The following is a 15,221-nucleotide window of genomic DNA, read 5'->3' on the forward strand; positions in this document are numbered from 1 at the left end:
TAAAAAATTGTCAAACATAGACATTTTTCACTACTTATATACTCCGTATTAGCATTGACTGGCTATGACTTTTTAACAATGTATAAATAGCAATCATTATCATATAATTATAATGGTTTTAGATATTAGTGTGAAGTTTCATAAAATGGAGTACCTATTAACTTTTGTATAATTGTTAGGAAAAATTAACATGAATAACCCCAACTATTGCATGCCAAACTTTTACTATAATTTTTTTTTTTTAAATAATGTTTAATTATTTATAAAATGGTCAAACTCATGCATTGACATGTATGATAAATTTGATTGTATGAATTATTTAGAACAGAGATCTATTAATAATAAATAGTCAAAGTATATGATAGTGGAAAAGTCAAAGTGATACAGTTATATTTGATGAGTGAACTTAATTTTTTTACACTTTTTTAACTGCACACAATATGGCTATGGGTAGTCCATTAAAAAGAATTATTTTATAATTGACCCGAATGTCCTTTGTCTATTTGCATGACATTTTATTACAAAGTATTACTATTTGAATATAGGCAATAATTATGTTAGATGCTGTGTTATTGTACCATATTTGAAAATTTAGTAAAGTTAATGTAGATTTGGTGAAGAGGCTGGGGGGAAAAAAAAAAAATCAAGTCCAAGAAATGTAAATTATTGGTACATTTCAAGTACTTATCAAGACAAATCAACTAAACAAGGCATTATATAGAATGGAGAGAGTAAAAGATATATAGAATGCTTTGAACATAATTGAAAAAAGTGGAAAGTAAAAGATGTAAGAACTAAGGACTAAGGGCCTGTTCACTTCAGCTTAATTTTAGTTCAGTTCAATTCAGCTCCTAATTTACTTCTCTCATAAAATATTTATTTCAGTTCAGTTTAGTTCAGCTCCAATTAGTTCAGTCAATTCAGTTCAACTTAGTAACTGTGAAGAAGCTCTAAGGAGTAGATTTGAAATGAACAAACTTTTTCTATAAGAATAATTAATCATTTTACTGTTAATGAGGTTACAATTTTTTATTTTATTTTAATGTAAGGAATTACTTCTATCTATTAAAAAATAATAATAAAAAAATAAAAAAAAACATAGAAAACTCCTTACTCTTCTCTATTATTTGGCAATTTGATTTCTTACCAAAAAAAAAAAATATTACATGACCTAAAAAAAGTGGCAAAGCAAATCATGATGCCCCTTATGATTAGGAAGCCATGCATCCTTCTTATCAACGAATAGGGATATAAACCAAGAAAGAGGAACAAAAATTCTAGTGTTGTCCATTTGTCCTATAAAAACTTCATAGCAGAAGTGTAGATGGAGGATGAAGTTTATGCTGCAATGTCGATAGTGCTCGTGTTCCTATTACATGAAGTCCAGAAGGGGTCAAAATGTCAAATGAAGAAGCAACAACAGGACGGGTGAGCACCTTCAACTTTCTGTCATCTTGTAATGAGAAGTCGTAGGGCCAACTTCCTTTTCTCTTCTTCTGTAAGAATGTAAGACGTCTGAAGTACTATGTGTTGTCATTGAAATTTTGAAATTACAATGGGAAAAAATCTGATTGTTTGTTGAAACTGCACTCTTGTTTACTCGGTTTTAGAGCTTGTTTTGCTATCCTTAGGCACCAAGCCCATTTCTTGCATTTGATGTTCAACTGAAACTAGACCTGTTTGTTCGAGAAAACTGCAGAGATAACAGAACAAGTTATATATTATGACAGGTACAACAATTAGGCAAAAAATCAGAACAACAAAAGCTCAGATAAAACCAGGGTTAGTGATACACAAATCAGACTGACTATTTTTGTTTTGACGCGGGGGGGGGGGGGGGGGGGGGGGTGCGTGGGGCAATGGGAACATCGGGAAGTTGATACATTCATAATTTCCTTCAAATGGGCGCATACAATGAGGATGTTTAATATAGGAAGTTATTAAGAATTATCTTACAAAGGCCCATTAGGACAAGTGAAAACATGCATGCACATTGCACAGAACCAAACGCAGGTACAAGAATTTCAGAAGAACTCGGAAAGAGTCTCAGTTTCATTTCATAACAAACATAACTTTGTACTTGCACTTCCCATATGAGTCTTATGAGATGAATGAAAGATAAAACATTGATAGATCAATAGCACTATACGTACTGGCATTTACAGAACACAGATGTAAAAATCTGGTAATACAAAAACTTCCTCAGAATGAGGCTGCTGAAAACAGCAGTCAATCTTCCTCTCCCACCCATACCTCCCAAGAGCCAAAGGTCCAAAAGAAACAGGAAAAGAGAGAGAAACACCAAGGTAGCAACTACAGATTTCTTTTTGGGGGGTGTTCAAGATACGAAGAGGGGAAAGCCTGGGAGGCAGGGAAGAAATATAAACTTCCCCTTGAAAACACCAAGGTAGCAACTACAGATTTTTTTTTTTTTTTTTTTTTTTTGAGGAAAAGGTATCAACTACAGATTAAGCGAGTTAGAACACTTGATTTAATGATATGCTGATCACATTCCGGTTTTTATGACAATAAGCTAGAAACAAAGCGCTGATAATGATTTATATATAGGTGGTCTCCAGCTCCTAACCTCAATAACACTGCTAAAATCAATTCCATCCTTTATGTAATAAGAAGTGACTGCTGAGTAGCACCAAACATACAAATCCTATTTTTCCCACCCAGTTTTCCCAAGTTTTTAAAAAAACATATACACTACTGTACCAATTAAGATGACATGGGTCCTAAACAAATATCAAAATTAGAGAGCATGCTTCTTTGAATAAGACCTTTGATCATAAATTAAAGCTATAGTAAATCAAAGATCATTACACAATAGTGCCATGAGATATGGATCTATGAGCACAACTAACCTAACCCACTATTAAGCCCATGGACTAATGGCCTGTTCTGTTTACTGAAGTGAGCTGAGCTGAATATTTTATGAGAGAAGGAAATTAGGAATTGAACTAAAGTGATTGAATCTGAACTGAACTAAAGTGATTGGAGCTGAACTGAACTGAATTGAATTGAAAATAAGCTGAAGAGAACAGGCCCTAAGGACCTAGTATGGACAAAGAGGGAGTAAAAACAGAGGAGGCTGCCTTCCAATCTAATGAATTTAACCTCTAAATTTTGCAGTGACAGTGACCCAACCCAATAAGCAACTGTAAACAAAGCATAAAATTACATCGCACTGAAGCTTTGAGTAAGTTGTATGACATGTATCATAATAGAGAACAGTCACACATCTACCGTGCACCAATTATGAAAACTAAAGAGATCAAGCTTGTGCAAGTATAGCCCCCATACTACACAAACAAGAAGCAAGAAATAAGCTAAACCGGTAAACCCAGGTTTCAAAGCCTTGATAGATCAATACCTACAAGTCTACAACTTCTAATAATACTAAATCATTTGCCAAGGAAAGCTTATATTGGATAAAGAACAATAGTAAATTATTCAAATTGCAATTAACACTAACGTTACTATCTTCCTAATTGTTCTAGTTATCTAAGAAGCATAGACCTAAAATCATGCGATCATCTAGCCTTAAATAATATTTGGAGACATAATAAAGATTGGCTATTTTAAACATGCAAAAGATGAATTTGGCTTCACACAGTTTCCTTCTTCTTAGGCATATGAAGGGGGAAAACCTTTAGCACGTTACCAAAATGGTATTTAGCCTCCAATAATTTAGGTCCACGGATAAAAAATAAACTCCCACAGGGACAAACAACATTCAGCTCTTCTACTCCTTTGGCCTTGGAAAAAGAGGAGAGAGGGGGGGGGGGGGGGAGGAGGAGGAGTGGACAGGGGATTTGCTATGAGTATGGTCTAGGCTTCAGCAAGACTAAGAGGTACATGAAGTGAGTCACGAAAAGCAACTATAAATTAGCCGACTTAATTTGTAATTACATATATATATAAAGGTATATACGTCTAGCCACTGTAGGGGCAACAATCAAGCATTCAAATATTGCCCGATGTTTTTCAAGGCTTCTATTTGCTAGAGAGCTTCATAAGCTAGAAATTTGACCAAGCTAAGACAGGTCTAGGTTCAAATCGAGCTTAACTTGAGAAAGGTACAGCACAAGACATTCACACCTTGGTGATCAAAAAATATGTCCAGTCAATATATGTATTAAGAGAAAGAGTAGCATTATAGTAAAAAATTATATAGATAATGAATCATCATTTTCACCCCTTTGCTTCTACATCACAAAACTAATTTTCTCCTCTAAAGAAGAAATATGAATGATTAAACCATCAAATTGATCATAAAATTTGAGTTATCGAGTTCCAAGCCTTAAGTTTAAGTTATCGAGTTTCTAATGCTTACTAAGTTGAACTTGGATCCAAAACAACCCTATGCCAAAGAATGGCTATATTGAAAATGGCAGTATAAAAGTAAAATAGGAGGTTCTAGATTATTCTCTAAAACTAAATCAACACAAAAAAAAAAAAAAAAAAAAAAATCATAATGTAAAACACTAAGCTTTGCCTAATGATTAATGATTATCCCATTAAATACAAAAAAATTAAGAATCCAAAAACATGAAACAGAACCACAATAAACCCAATAAAATTAAAGGAAATAACAATCAAATTAAAACAAAAGAAATTACAAGACAACAAAACAACATTACACCTAAAAGAAAAGTATATACCTTGTCAGCAATAAAAATAAGGTGAGAGTGATAAGAACAAGGAACCCAACATGAAGAATCAAAGCAGTATCACTAGAAGTGAATCCCAAAACAAGCATCAAAATTAGACTAGCACCAAGCATCACAAACACCATTTTCAATGTAGTCCATGTTGGAGCCTGCAAACAATAAAATTACATCAGTCAAACACCTGTTATCGTCTTGAATAAATAGTCACGTTGTGTAATTTAAACTAGTATTGTGACAATTAAATCCGGGCCACGCTCGTATTAACAAATTATAAAAACAATATGATGTATAATAGGGTACTAACATTGACTCCAGGAGCTAAAGCACCAACTAAAACTGCCTGAACTGATGATAGATCTTCGAATTCAGATGGCTTCTTTTCCATTTAATCTAGAATGATTTTTTGATGGGGTTTTACAGGGGGTGAATGGATGAGGAGAGAGAAAGGAAATTAGGGTTCCGGTGAATATGACGGCGAGATTAGCGCCGGAAATATTACCGCCGGGAAGGCTTACACTGAATATTGACGATCAATTTTTCTCTCCGGTTGAAATCGTTGGGCAGAATTTGGTCAATCTTCCGTTTGCTAGTAATTTTTTTCCCCCTTTTCTTTTTGTCGGGTATGGAATATGGATAAAAGAAGCCGAGAGAGCCCCACTTATCAACGAGATATATACTTCGTATAATTGGTTTCAAAAATAAAAAAATAAAATATAATATATATATATATATATATATATATATATATATATATATATATATATATATATATATATATATGCTTCGTATAATGAACAAATTAAGGGGCAAATTTGTAATACTATCTTCGACTCTTCGTTAATTTTAGTTGCAAAATATTTTATAGCAGTATTCATAATGATTGTGCATAAGGACCTGCTGGCAATTTCTAAATAATTGCTAATTACATGCGAAGCTATAACCTCTTGTAGTTTCACTTCACCCAACACACATATATTAATAAGTTTAATATTTTTTTATTTTTATTTTTTTATAATTTATTTATTACAAAATGATATAGCTTACCATTGTAGAGGTTGTAGCTTAAATCTTGTAGCTTGGAGATTAATGATGTGGCAACCCAAACTACATGTACATGTAGCTAGCCATTGTGGATGCTCTAACCGCTATTAGCCTATAAGTAGCAACTTTATGCGTGAATAGTGAAAAAATACGCATTTATTTACAAGTCTGACATTTGATAAAACAACAATTGTTAATTTGTTATCAAGGAGATAAGTTTTTATTTTCACTATTGAAGTTAATAAGTAAGATGTGATGTTCAGTTCACCTAACCTGATACAAATTTTTCCCTATTATTGATTTGTGATCCAGGTGCACAAATTTTACCATGCAATCTTGCACTCTGTGAACATGTTTACATGAACATGAATAAAAATCAAAGTAGGGTCTCTATTAAAAAGAATATAAAGTAAATGAACATATAATGTACTCTAGTTCAAATTTAAACCTGAAGAAAAAAGTTTATTTTCCATTCCAAATTAAAAATAACATAAGAGCATAAATATCAATGAGGATGATTATGTCCACTCATACATTATCTCTCCTTCCCCCATTTTGACACCTCATACTCTATTTTATCCAGCTCATTTCCCACTATCTCTTTCCTCTCCTCCATCCTATTCTATTTATTTTTTCCACATCAAAGGGTATTCTCTTGATACATTTTATACAGATTACAGAGTACTATAAATATGGTCCCACCTACAAATTTTATCTTTGTTAGCTACCATAACATTGCAAAGCAGCTTGAAATGGTGGATTATTAAATATAATTGGATCAAAATGGGGAGTATTTGAATTGTATTGAGAATTTGGATTATTTGAAAAATTCAAATTTCTTCCATAATTATGATTATTTTGATCCATTACAATAGAAAATGATAAAAAGAGAGGAAAGGAAGGAAGGAAGGAGAGAAAAAAATATGAAAAATTTAAGTGCATAAAAATGGCCAAAATTAGATAAATTTTATAGAAAAAAAAAGGTGGAAAAATTAGTTTTCAAAAATATGTTACCGTTTGTGATTAATTGCTATTATAATTTTTTTTTGAGCTAGTAAAATTATGTAAAACAAAAAAAACAAATAGAAAGGTGACACTTGTCAACCATTGGCAGGTCAGTACATAAATATAGCCGTTGCAATTAGCTTTGGCATTTGATATTTATGACCGTGTGTTAGGAGCTTTTTTTTTTTTTTTTTTTCCTTCTTTCTTCTTTTCTTATTTCCCAAAACGTTGCCGTTTGTTGTTGTAAATTGCCGAAACGTGGAGTTTTTGTTTTATAGTTGCATCCTCTTGTCACAAAAGACGATGTGCTCAATCCTTCACCAGAAGAGGATTGTTGAGAATCCTCTTCCCCTTGAACATCCTCTACATTACCCAACATTAAAGAGGACTACTCCAAATTAGCAAAAAACAGAGGACATATATCCTCTTTGATATTTATGCTCTAATCCTTGAAAAAAAAAAAAAAACACACACACACACACACAATCTCTAACCTTATATAAAAATATAAAATTATACAAGTAACATACATTAGTAATTCATTAATCAAAAGAATAAAATCCCTATTGAAAATGATATACCATATACTCCGTATGAAATAAAAGAACACATAGTTTAACCCAAAAATCTCAAATTGTCAGGACTACGAGCATTGTATATGGAGTATCTGGGTGCACCATCGACATCCCTACTTAATTTATTTTTCTATTGCAAATTGGTTTTGCGATGTAACTTCCTTTGAGCTTGTAATTACCCCAAACTCTTAATCTCTTATGTGTATAAGGTTGTTCACTTATTCTTTATTTTAAAGATAGAAGTTAAGTAATGATGGGTTTAAAGGCTATATACTTGAATGCAAATGACACTTAAATTCGAAGCACAATTTTGTTCTTTAAGTATTGGCACAGAGTAACTTTTATTCAAATTTCAGTTTTGTCAAATAGCAACTTCAGATTGCATAGTTTGGCTTTGCCTTATAAAGAGACCTCTGTATCAAGAATCATTTTCGGCTATATTACCAATTAGATATTACCATCCATGCATAGTTGCATAATAAGAACCTTTCATTTGCCTATCACTCTCAAAACTTGGTCATTTGCCTATCAGAATGAACCAGTTAGCTCGCAAATGCATCAGAATTCTGATAAATGCTTGTTAAATATGTACATCATGTGCATTCACAATCTAAGCACTCAGCGTGTAAGACCTCTTAAAGAATGTTTAAGGGTCCATGGAAAAGTTCGTAAATCTAGATCAGTTCCTGCAATAATTATTAGCATTTCTTCAACTTGAACTCTATATAATCACACTTTGGGTACATCATTTATGCATATAAGGAGAACCTGCGAATGGCGAATTCTGCTGTAGCTGCCACTCCCTTTCCTTAAGGTACTGCAGAAGTGGCTGTGGCTCTGGTCTATTGTCTGCAATTCCAGGGGAAACATAGGGATTCGCTCTTTGATGATGATCCTGTAACCCATGAAGAAGTGAAGAGCTCGGAAGAAATAATGGTGGACCGCCATCCACATTCATGGTTCCTGCAGAACCCCATGAATTATTACACCTCCAACTGTCAAAGAGGCCGAAACTTGAAGTCTCAGAGCCATGGTAGCTATTGAAATCTCTAGATGCAGTGTATTGATCTTGCATAGCGTGATTGGGGAACCATGGTAGATTATGATTCCCAAGCTTAGGGTCCTGGGGCCTGCTCCATGGTGAGGAGTTATCAATAAAGCAAGGGAGACCAGGGCTTGCTTGGGGACCATCCGAAGGATGTGAAGAAAAATTCACTGGTTGATGAGTTGCTGCATTTATGAACCACACAGCGTTACTAGGTAATAACGGGGCAGGAGGTGTGGGAGTAGAGCAAGGTGGAGGACATGATACTGGAGATGCAGGGCCAGAGCTGTCACTGGTGGACAGAGAAAGACTTCTCATCAACTCGTCTGAAGCCACCGCCTCCTCAATGGGATCCAATACGCTTCTGTTAGTATCCCTACCCTTTGTTCTTTCATTGGAAATTTTTTCCCCATTTAGAACCCATGAGCTAAGTGATGGAGGCCCAGCAGCTATGGGACCCTCAGAAAATGTGCTAATTGTTGAACCATGATGTTCATTATGAGCGGCTTGATTACTGGAGCTGGGAAAGAAATTAGAAGAGCTGGTAGTTGAGTTAAATAAATCTCGGTTTTGGGCTACAAGAAGTGAAGAAGCACGGCGCAAGCATTCATCAGAAGCTTCTGTTTTTGGTTCTTTTTGAATTGGTTCTGAATTACGTCGAGTGATTGGCTTAAACACAATGTCTTCTTCTTCTTCCACCGCTGATTTTGCCTCGATTGCACTAAAACTTCTACTGACATCATCATAGAATAGCCATTTTCGAGAACAACCAGGTGGTTCCTTTGCAATCTTAATTGCTGATTTAACAATGCGATGGGCACGATATTCGTTCCTCATTTTATAATTAATTTCTTCTTCCCAATGACTTGAAAAATCCAATGAGTTGTGAGTATGCAGTAAAGGTACAAATCCCCTCAATTCATAATCCTCCCATAGAGCAATATGATCAGGAAAAGTATTTTGAGCCCTGTTTTGTTGGAGTTGGCTCAGTAGGTCTACAAAAGAGCCAAAGAAATAGCGCCTTGCGTTATCACACTTCTCGTCATTAACATCTACTTTATCAGCAGCACCCACCAACCACTCCACAAACACAAGCACAGCAGGTAGAAGAGGAAAGTAAATCACGGGGCTTCCCTTCAAACATCGATCAACAAAGCGGCCCATGAATGTGAATGTGACAGTCAAAGCCAACTTTACTAGCTCGGATTGCTGCATCTCATTTTTTGGTTTAAGAATCTTCTTCTCTGGAGCTTCAGCTAGGTTGTGGATGATGAAAATCAGGACAGAGATAATGTGCAGGGCTCGGTAAGGGCCTGCCTTAGATAAGTTCATACTCCGGTAAGATTCTAATGCAGAACTCAGTTCAGAAACATCCAGTGCCAATAATGCTTCCAATTCTCTTAGAGTGGAATTAAAAGTGGAAGGGAAGCTTTCCAAACTGCAAACACTCGTAAATTGTAAGCAATATAAGATATCATGATTTAATCAAAGGACCATGAAACTATGAGTAAGAAGAATATGCTCAAAGACTGTCACTCTCATATTCAAACATACTGATAATGTTTATATTTTAAACCAAAAGAAGTGCTCTAAAGAAGAAAATGCTGAAAGACTGTCGCTCTCATATTCATACATACGTGTTCACAAATCAAAGCACATGACCTAAAACTATGTCAAGTCTTGTAAATATTTTGAGAACGCTAGCTGTATTGCATATGAGGAGATACAGCGCGATAGTAATATTCAGATGAAGCAAGCCAAAATCTTGGGGAGCTCGTTTAAAAATAATCACTGACATTAATATAGATTAGCTCAATGCCAAGTTGCCAAACTGAAGTAAAGGCTTTTAAGCAGCAATTTGGGGGATGACATCATGTCATACAGTTCATACTCATTTACCACTTCAATTCTTTCTGAAATGCAAAGACATTCTCCCAAAAGTAAAGATTTTGTCTGCTTTAAATCGATCTGCAGCTATATGACAAGGTCCAAGGTTGGTGATCATACAATTATAAACAGATATTTCAAAGAAGCCCCAAGAAAGCAACCATTACTGCTAATATTGCTGCATCACTTGCCTGAAGACGGTTTCTTTAATGCACGTTAATAGAAGTACTCAGCAATCAGAATGAAAAAAGGTTATTACAGAAACGAGTTACAGATGGACATCGGATATGGATAGAGAGGAAACTGTTGCTCTCTAACTAGTTTGAAAGAACTGGGGAGAAACTATAATCATGATAAAGGCACCTCAAAAGCTCCCAAATAGGATATGAATTTAAGATACAAATCCACTTTGAAAATGGCAACTCTTTTGTAGCTTTAGTAGATGATTCAAAAGCATTGGATTATAAGTCAAATAGTCAATGCCATTATGAATACCTCTGAAGCAAACATTATAATTAGATTCTAGACAGTTAAGAATAGTTCAAAGCGTATCAAGTACATTATAGCAGTACAGCAAAATAAGCAAATTAAGCAAGAGCAATATATTCAAACCATATGATTAGTCATGTACATCTTTAGACATCAACCAAGGAAAGCATAGTCGATTTGTGAGAAGGAAATGTACCTGGACTCTAAAAAGAAGAAACTATACGTTCTGATAATAAGACTCCAGGCATCAGCTGGCATAGATTTATTATGCTCAGTGACTTTCAGTGTAGTGTTATATAATGAAGTAGCATTTGCAGATGCTGTTTTACTAGGGCTGGAAATCCACTCGGATGGTTTTGAGAAGTCATACACCTCATTTGACTTGGGATCCATGTCAATTGACCTATTCTGCAAGATCAGAAAGGGTAACACCTTAATTTCAATATATACTGGCCAAAGAGGGGGATTTACATGACTGAAGCAGCGGTATAATCCTACAAGCACAAAACTTACCCTTTCAAAGAGTAACATAAGGTTTTGCAAGGCATCTTGGAAAGGTTCTTTGACAGCCAGACTTCTTATACAGTGGTATAAAGCAAGGAATTCATCCCCAATATATGTTGCCAGCACTGCCAACTAGAAACCATTATAAGGACATATATAATATCCTGACAACCTTGCTTGTTATATGCTATGCATTTGAGCTATGTTACTCGCACTCCTCATCGCACCTCAAGTAACCGTGTCATATCTTTGACACTCTGTCATTGATATGAACACTTGACAATTCATTACGGACCAAAAATATGCAAAATTTTCATAAAATAGTCGAGTTTGATACTTCAACACATACCCATGTCTGACATGAGTACTGAGTCCAAGTAACATAGCATTTGAGAGTACAAGTAGAAAAGCAAGTACCTGATTTTGGGGGTTTCCCCCATCAGGGTAAATCTTAGCTGCTTCCAAGTAGTAACTAGCAGCAATAGACCAGTTTCTTTGCTGAATAGTGGGCTTTTCATACAATTCCTGATATCTTGCAAGATCCCCAAGACAGATACAAAGGCGATGAGAAACAAATTGGCATTTATGCAATTCTGTCTGTTCTATGCGACCAGCACTTCTGTCATTCTTATAAAACCAAGGCTCATCATAAAGGCCATATAATCTTTTAATTTTTCTGATTAAATCTTGATAAAACTTAGTCGCCTTTGATAAAAATGATTTGAATCCTTCCATGTGCGCATCAACTATGTCCTTATTGGCAACCTTCTTTTGGCTGGTTACAGCCCTCTTATCCTCACTCTTAGCCGAACTTTGGGATATGATCTTGCGAAATTCATCAATATGCTTGTAGTGAAGCCTCCATAAAAGATATTCGATATTTTGAAGGTCTGGTAGTTCATTATTATTCAAGAAGAGTTTCTCATATATACAACAAGCCTTATGGTACAGATCTTTTGCATCATTATGAAGCACTCCTTTGGAATGGAAACATGCCCAAAGCCGTTTTTCAGTGTCAGAAACCTGATGAAAGAAGGAACTGATGAATTTAAGTAAAACAAAGGAACAAGCAAAGATTAAAGCTTAATATTGAAAACTTTTTACCTCAACTAAACAATTTCTTATCTCTCTCCGGTTTTTGAGAGAATCAGTAGGCATGATCGATGGACTACCTTGTCTGCAATTTAATTACTCAGAATACCAATATGTTTCCATGTGTACCAAATCAATTTCCACCAGCCACTATCACAAAAACAGACTTCCTAAGAACAGCACATAACACCAACATCACTGAGTTGATACTAAAAATGAAACACAATGAGCCTAGAACAAGTGCAACGCGACACACAATCTTATATCAGTAATCAAGAAGCAAAAGTCCCAGAGGAAAAATCTCCAAAGCCTCTATCTCTGAACAAAATTAGTACAGCACATAAACCCCATTAACAATGAAGTTGTGCTTTTTATTGACAATTAAGCCAGTATGATACAAGTAACACATTAGATGGGATATTTCATGAGCCTAAACAGTGGGCATACAATTAAAAAACCAACAGCGTTTACTTTAACAAGAAGTACAATAATTTATCATCAAAATCCAAGTAAAACTGAATATAATAATCCGATAATTCAGATTTTCCCCAAAATTACAAGACAAACTAATAGTTAGCCAAATTAATCAGAACATAAACTTAAAGAAAATGTTACAAACCCACCTCCATGAAAGAAACTATAGATCAATTTACCAAAAAGAAACTATAGATCAATTTTAAAGAAGGATAAAATTGATCTATAGCATAAGAAACTAGAGCTAAAATGTACTCCTCCGTCCCAAAATAAACGTCTCATTAAACTTCAGGTGCGTATACTAAGAGTAGATAGTAGGACAGTGTAGACTTCAAAAAAGCTACAAAACCCACCTCCATTGAAAAGAAATTCAAACTCACAAGCAACAAAGAAATACAAGAAATTAAAGGTAACCCACCAAAATATATCAATTAGATGATTCAGAAAATCCCCATAATATATAGTTCCTTCACATACAATTCAAATTGAAATTAAAAGCACTTGTACTTTTTTTGATAGGGATATAAGCTGAAAGAAAAACAAAAAAATTCAGTGAAAATAACATACTTAAAAATCATACCTTTGAAGAAACTTTTGCCAGAAGAAGAAAGGAAAATAATTAAATGCCCACCAAATATAGTTGAAGATTTACAGGTGACATATATCAGAAATTAATGGCAGAGAATTAGAAAGCGCGGGGAATAGTAGAAGATGATTTTTGGGGAAGGAGTAGTAAATGATTTTATTTTTGGTTGTGAAACAGACAAACTGAAAGGTGGGCTGATCATGAATTTTTGAAGATTAGACAAAGAATTATCCTTCAACTCATTGCTTTATTTCATGTCTTTTTCCTTGCTTATAATAAGACATCTTAGTAATAAATGTGTCATCCCCACGTAACAAAAAATATAACATTGTGACATTGTGTAGTAACAGCTACATCATTGTTTTTTTTCCTTCGGGAAGGAACTCTTAGGCACTGTTCTTCTGAGTTGTTCTGTTCTGCTCTGCCGTACTCTGCTCTATTGTGTTGAAATCTGCTCTACTCTACTCTGTTCCTGCCCCTCTGCGGTGTGGTGGAAACTCTGTTCTGTTAATATCTACTCTACTCTACTCTGCTAACTCCTATTTTGCTATTCCCCATAAGCTCAAAAAAACAGGGCTAGTTGATCTCAAGGGTGTGAGGAAAAATGTCGAATTTATCTAATAGTTGTACGTTTTGTGAATAGATTACAAAGTTTGATTTCTAATAGTGTGTTATAATTGCTCATATATTCATGTGTAATTAATATGTAAATTATTATGACAATTCCGTGGGTCAATATTTAAGACTAGAAATTTGTGGGAGATCCCTTGTAATCTACGCAATAACAGCATGATTGCATTTTTAATTAAATTAAATCATATCTTGATGATGTTCGACAATAACAGTAGCTTTGGTCAACCTAGAAGTTCTCCCTTGTGTTTGGTTAGATTCCATAATCCACTCAAAGAAATCTTGCTAATTTAAGGGAAGCAATAGTGGTGTCCTATGGGATATGCAAAATGGGAAATGATGTAGATCATATGCAAAGGACTGAATACATTGACTTTGTTCTTTTCACATTATTTATGTTTGAGAGGTCATTGCTCTTTTCAATTTAAACACACTATGGAATAGTAAATTTTATTCAGTTAATCATTTCATCTTATTTTTTACTGAACTTAAATTATTTTTGCTGAATTGAAATTATTATAATTGATTCATATTTATATTTCTTTTTTAAAGTTACTGATTTTTGCTGAACTAAAATTATTTTTACTGAATTTTTTAAAATGAAGTGAACCGGGCCTAAATAGTTTACACGAGTTCAAATTAAGAGTTTATAATAAATTTAACTTAAGTAACTTAACATTAGTTTTTTTTTTTAGGAAATTACTTAACATTAGTTTAAATATACTACATATTTAAAATTATATAAAAAAAAATCAAATAAAATTAAAATTAAAAACTATAGATGAATTTGATAAGGATCAATAAGCTATGATAAAGCAAATTTAGATAAAGTAATCAAACTCTTTTTTTTTTTTAAAGCTATATTGTGTCAATTGATTGGATTATGACTCATTATTATGGTCTATGAAGTCTTAGCCTACTAGATAGTGATTGTTTTTTACTAGATATTGCAAATTGAAATTATATAGGAAAAAGAAGTAAAATAGAATCATAAAATCTAAAATGTATAGTGGTTTTCACTTTAATCACTTAAGATAATTAACAAATTATAACGTGTCATCCAATATTTCATTATGAGTCAGTGTCATTACTCTCATATGAGATTATCTTTGTTTACAACAAATATCTATTTCAATCCAAAAGAGTGAATGAAATTTAATCATCCATCATCCACGTAGATGAACTAATCAATGGAATAGAGTGAAGTATGATGG

The 15,221-nt window shown here is 34.0% G+C and overlaps 2 protein-coding genes across 3 annotated transcripts; both read right to left on the reverse strand.

Moving 5' to 3' along the window:
- Positions 1 to 1,099: 1,099 nt before the first annotated feature.
- LOC145579400 (uncharacterized) lies at positions 1,100 to 5,312 on the reverse strand. The gene is made up of 3 exons (XM_081636646.1): positions 4,984 to 5,312; positions 4,671 to 4,828; positions 1,100 to 1,693 (listed from the first exon to the last, which is right to left on the reverse strand). Exons 1-3 carry the CDS (start codon positions 5,062 to 5,064, stop codon positions 1,597 to 1,599), a joined length of 336 nt encoding a protein of 111 aa, XP_081492772.1. The 5' UTR covers positions 5,065 to 5,312; the 3' UTR covers positions 1,100 to 1,596.
- Positions 5,313 to 7,768: 2,456 nt separating this feature from the next.
- LOC145577395 (nonsense-mediated mRNA decay factor SMG7-like) lies at positions 7,769 to 13,740 on the reverse strand. Of its 2 annotated transcripts, XM_081634812.1 has the most exons (6): positions 13,372 to 13,740; positions 12,330 to 12,487; positions 11,643 to 12,248; positions 11,235 to 11,357; positions 10,918 to 11,129; positions 7,769 to 9,783 (listed from the first exon to the last, which is right to left on the reverse strand). In XM_081634812.1, the coding sequence occupies exons 2-6, from the start codon at positions 12,381 to 12,383 to the stop codon at positions 8,046 to 8,048; spliced, it is 2,733 nt and encodes a 910-aa protein (XP_081490938.1). In that variant the 5' UTR covers positions 12,384 to 12,487; positions 13,372 to 13,740; the 3' UTR covers positions 7,769 to 8,045. The 2 variants fall into 2 exon arrangements, with proteins under 2 accessions (XP_081490938.1, XP_081490939.1); XM_081634813.1 differs by lacking the exon at positions 13,372 to 13,740 and having other exon boundaries at positions 12,330 to 13,333.
- Between the last annotated feature and the right edge of the window lie 1,481 nt (positions 13,741 to 15,221).

Source organism: Chenopodium album, chromosome 14 (genome assembly GCF_948465745.1).
Source record: "Chenopodium album chromosome 14, dcCheAlbu1.1, whole genome shotgun sequence".
NCBI classification, from domain to species: Eukaryota; Viridiplantae; Streptophyta; class Magnoliopsida; order Caryophyllales; family Amaranthaceae; genus Chenopodium; species Chenopodium album.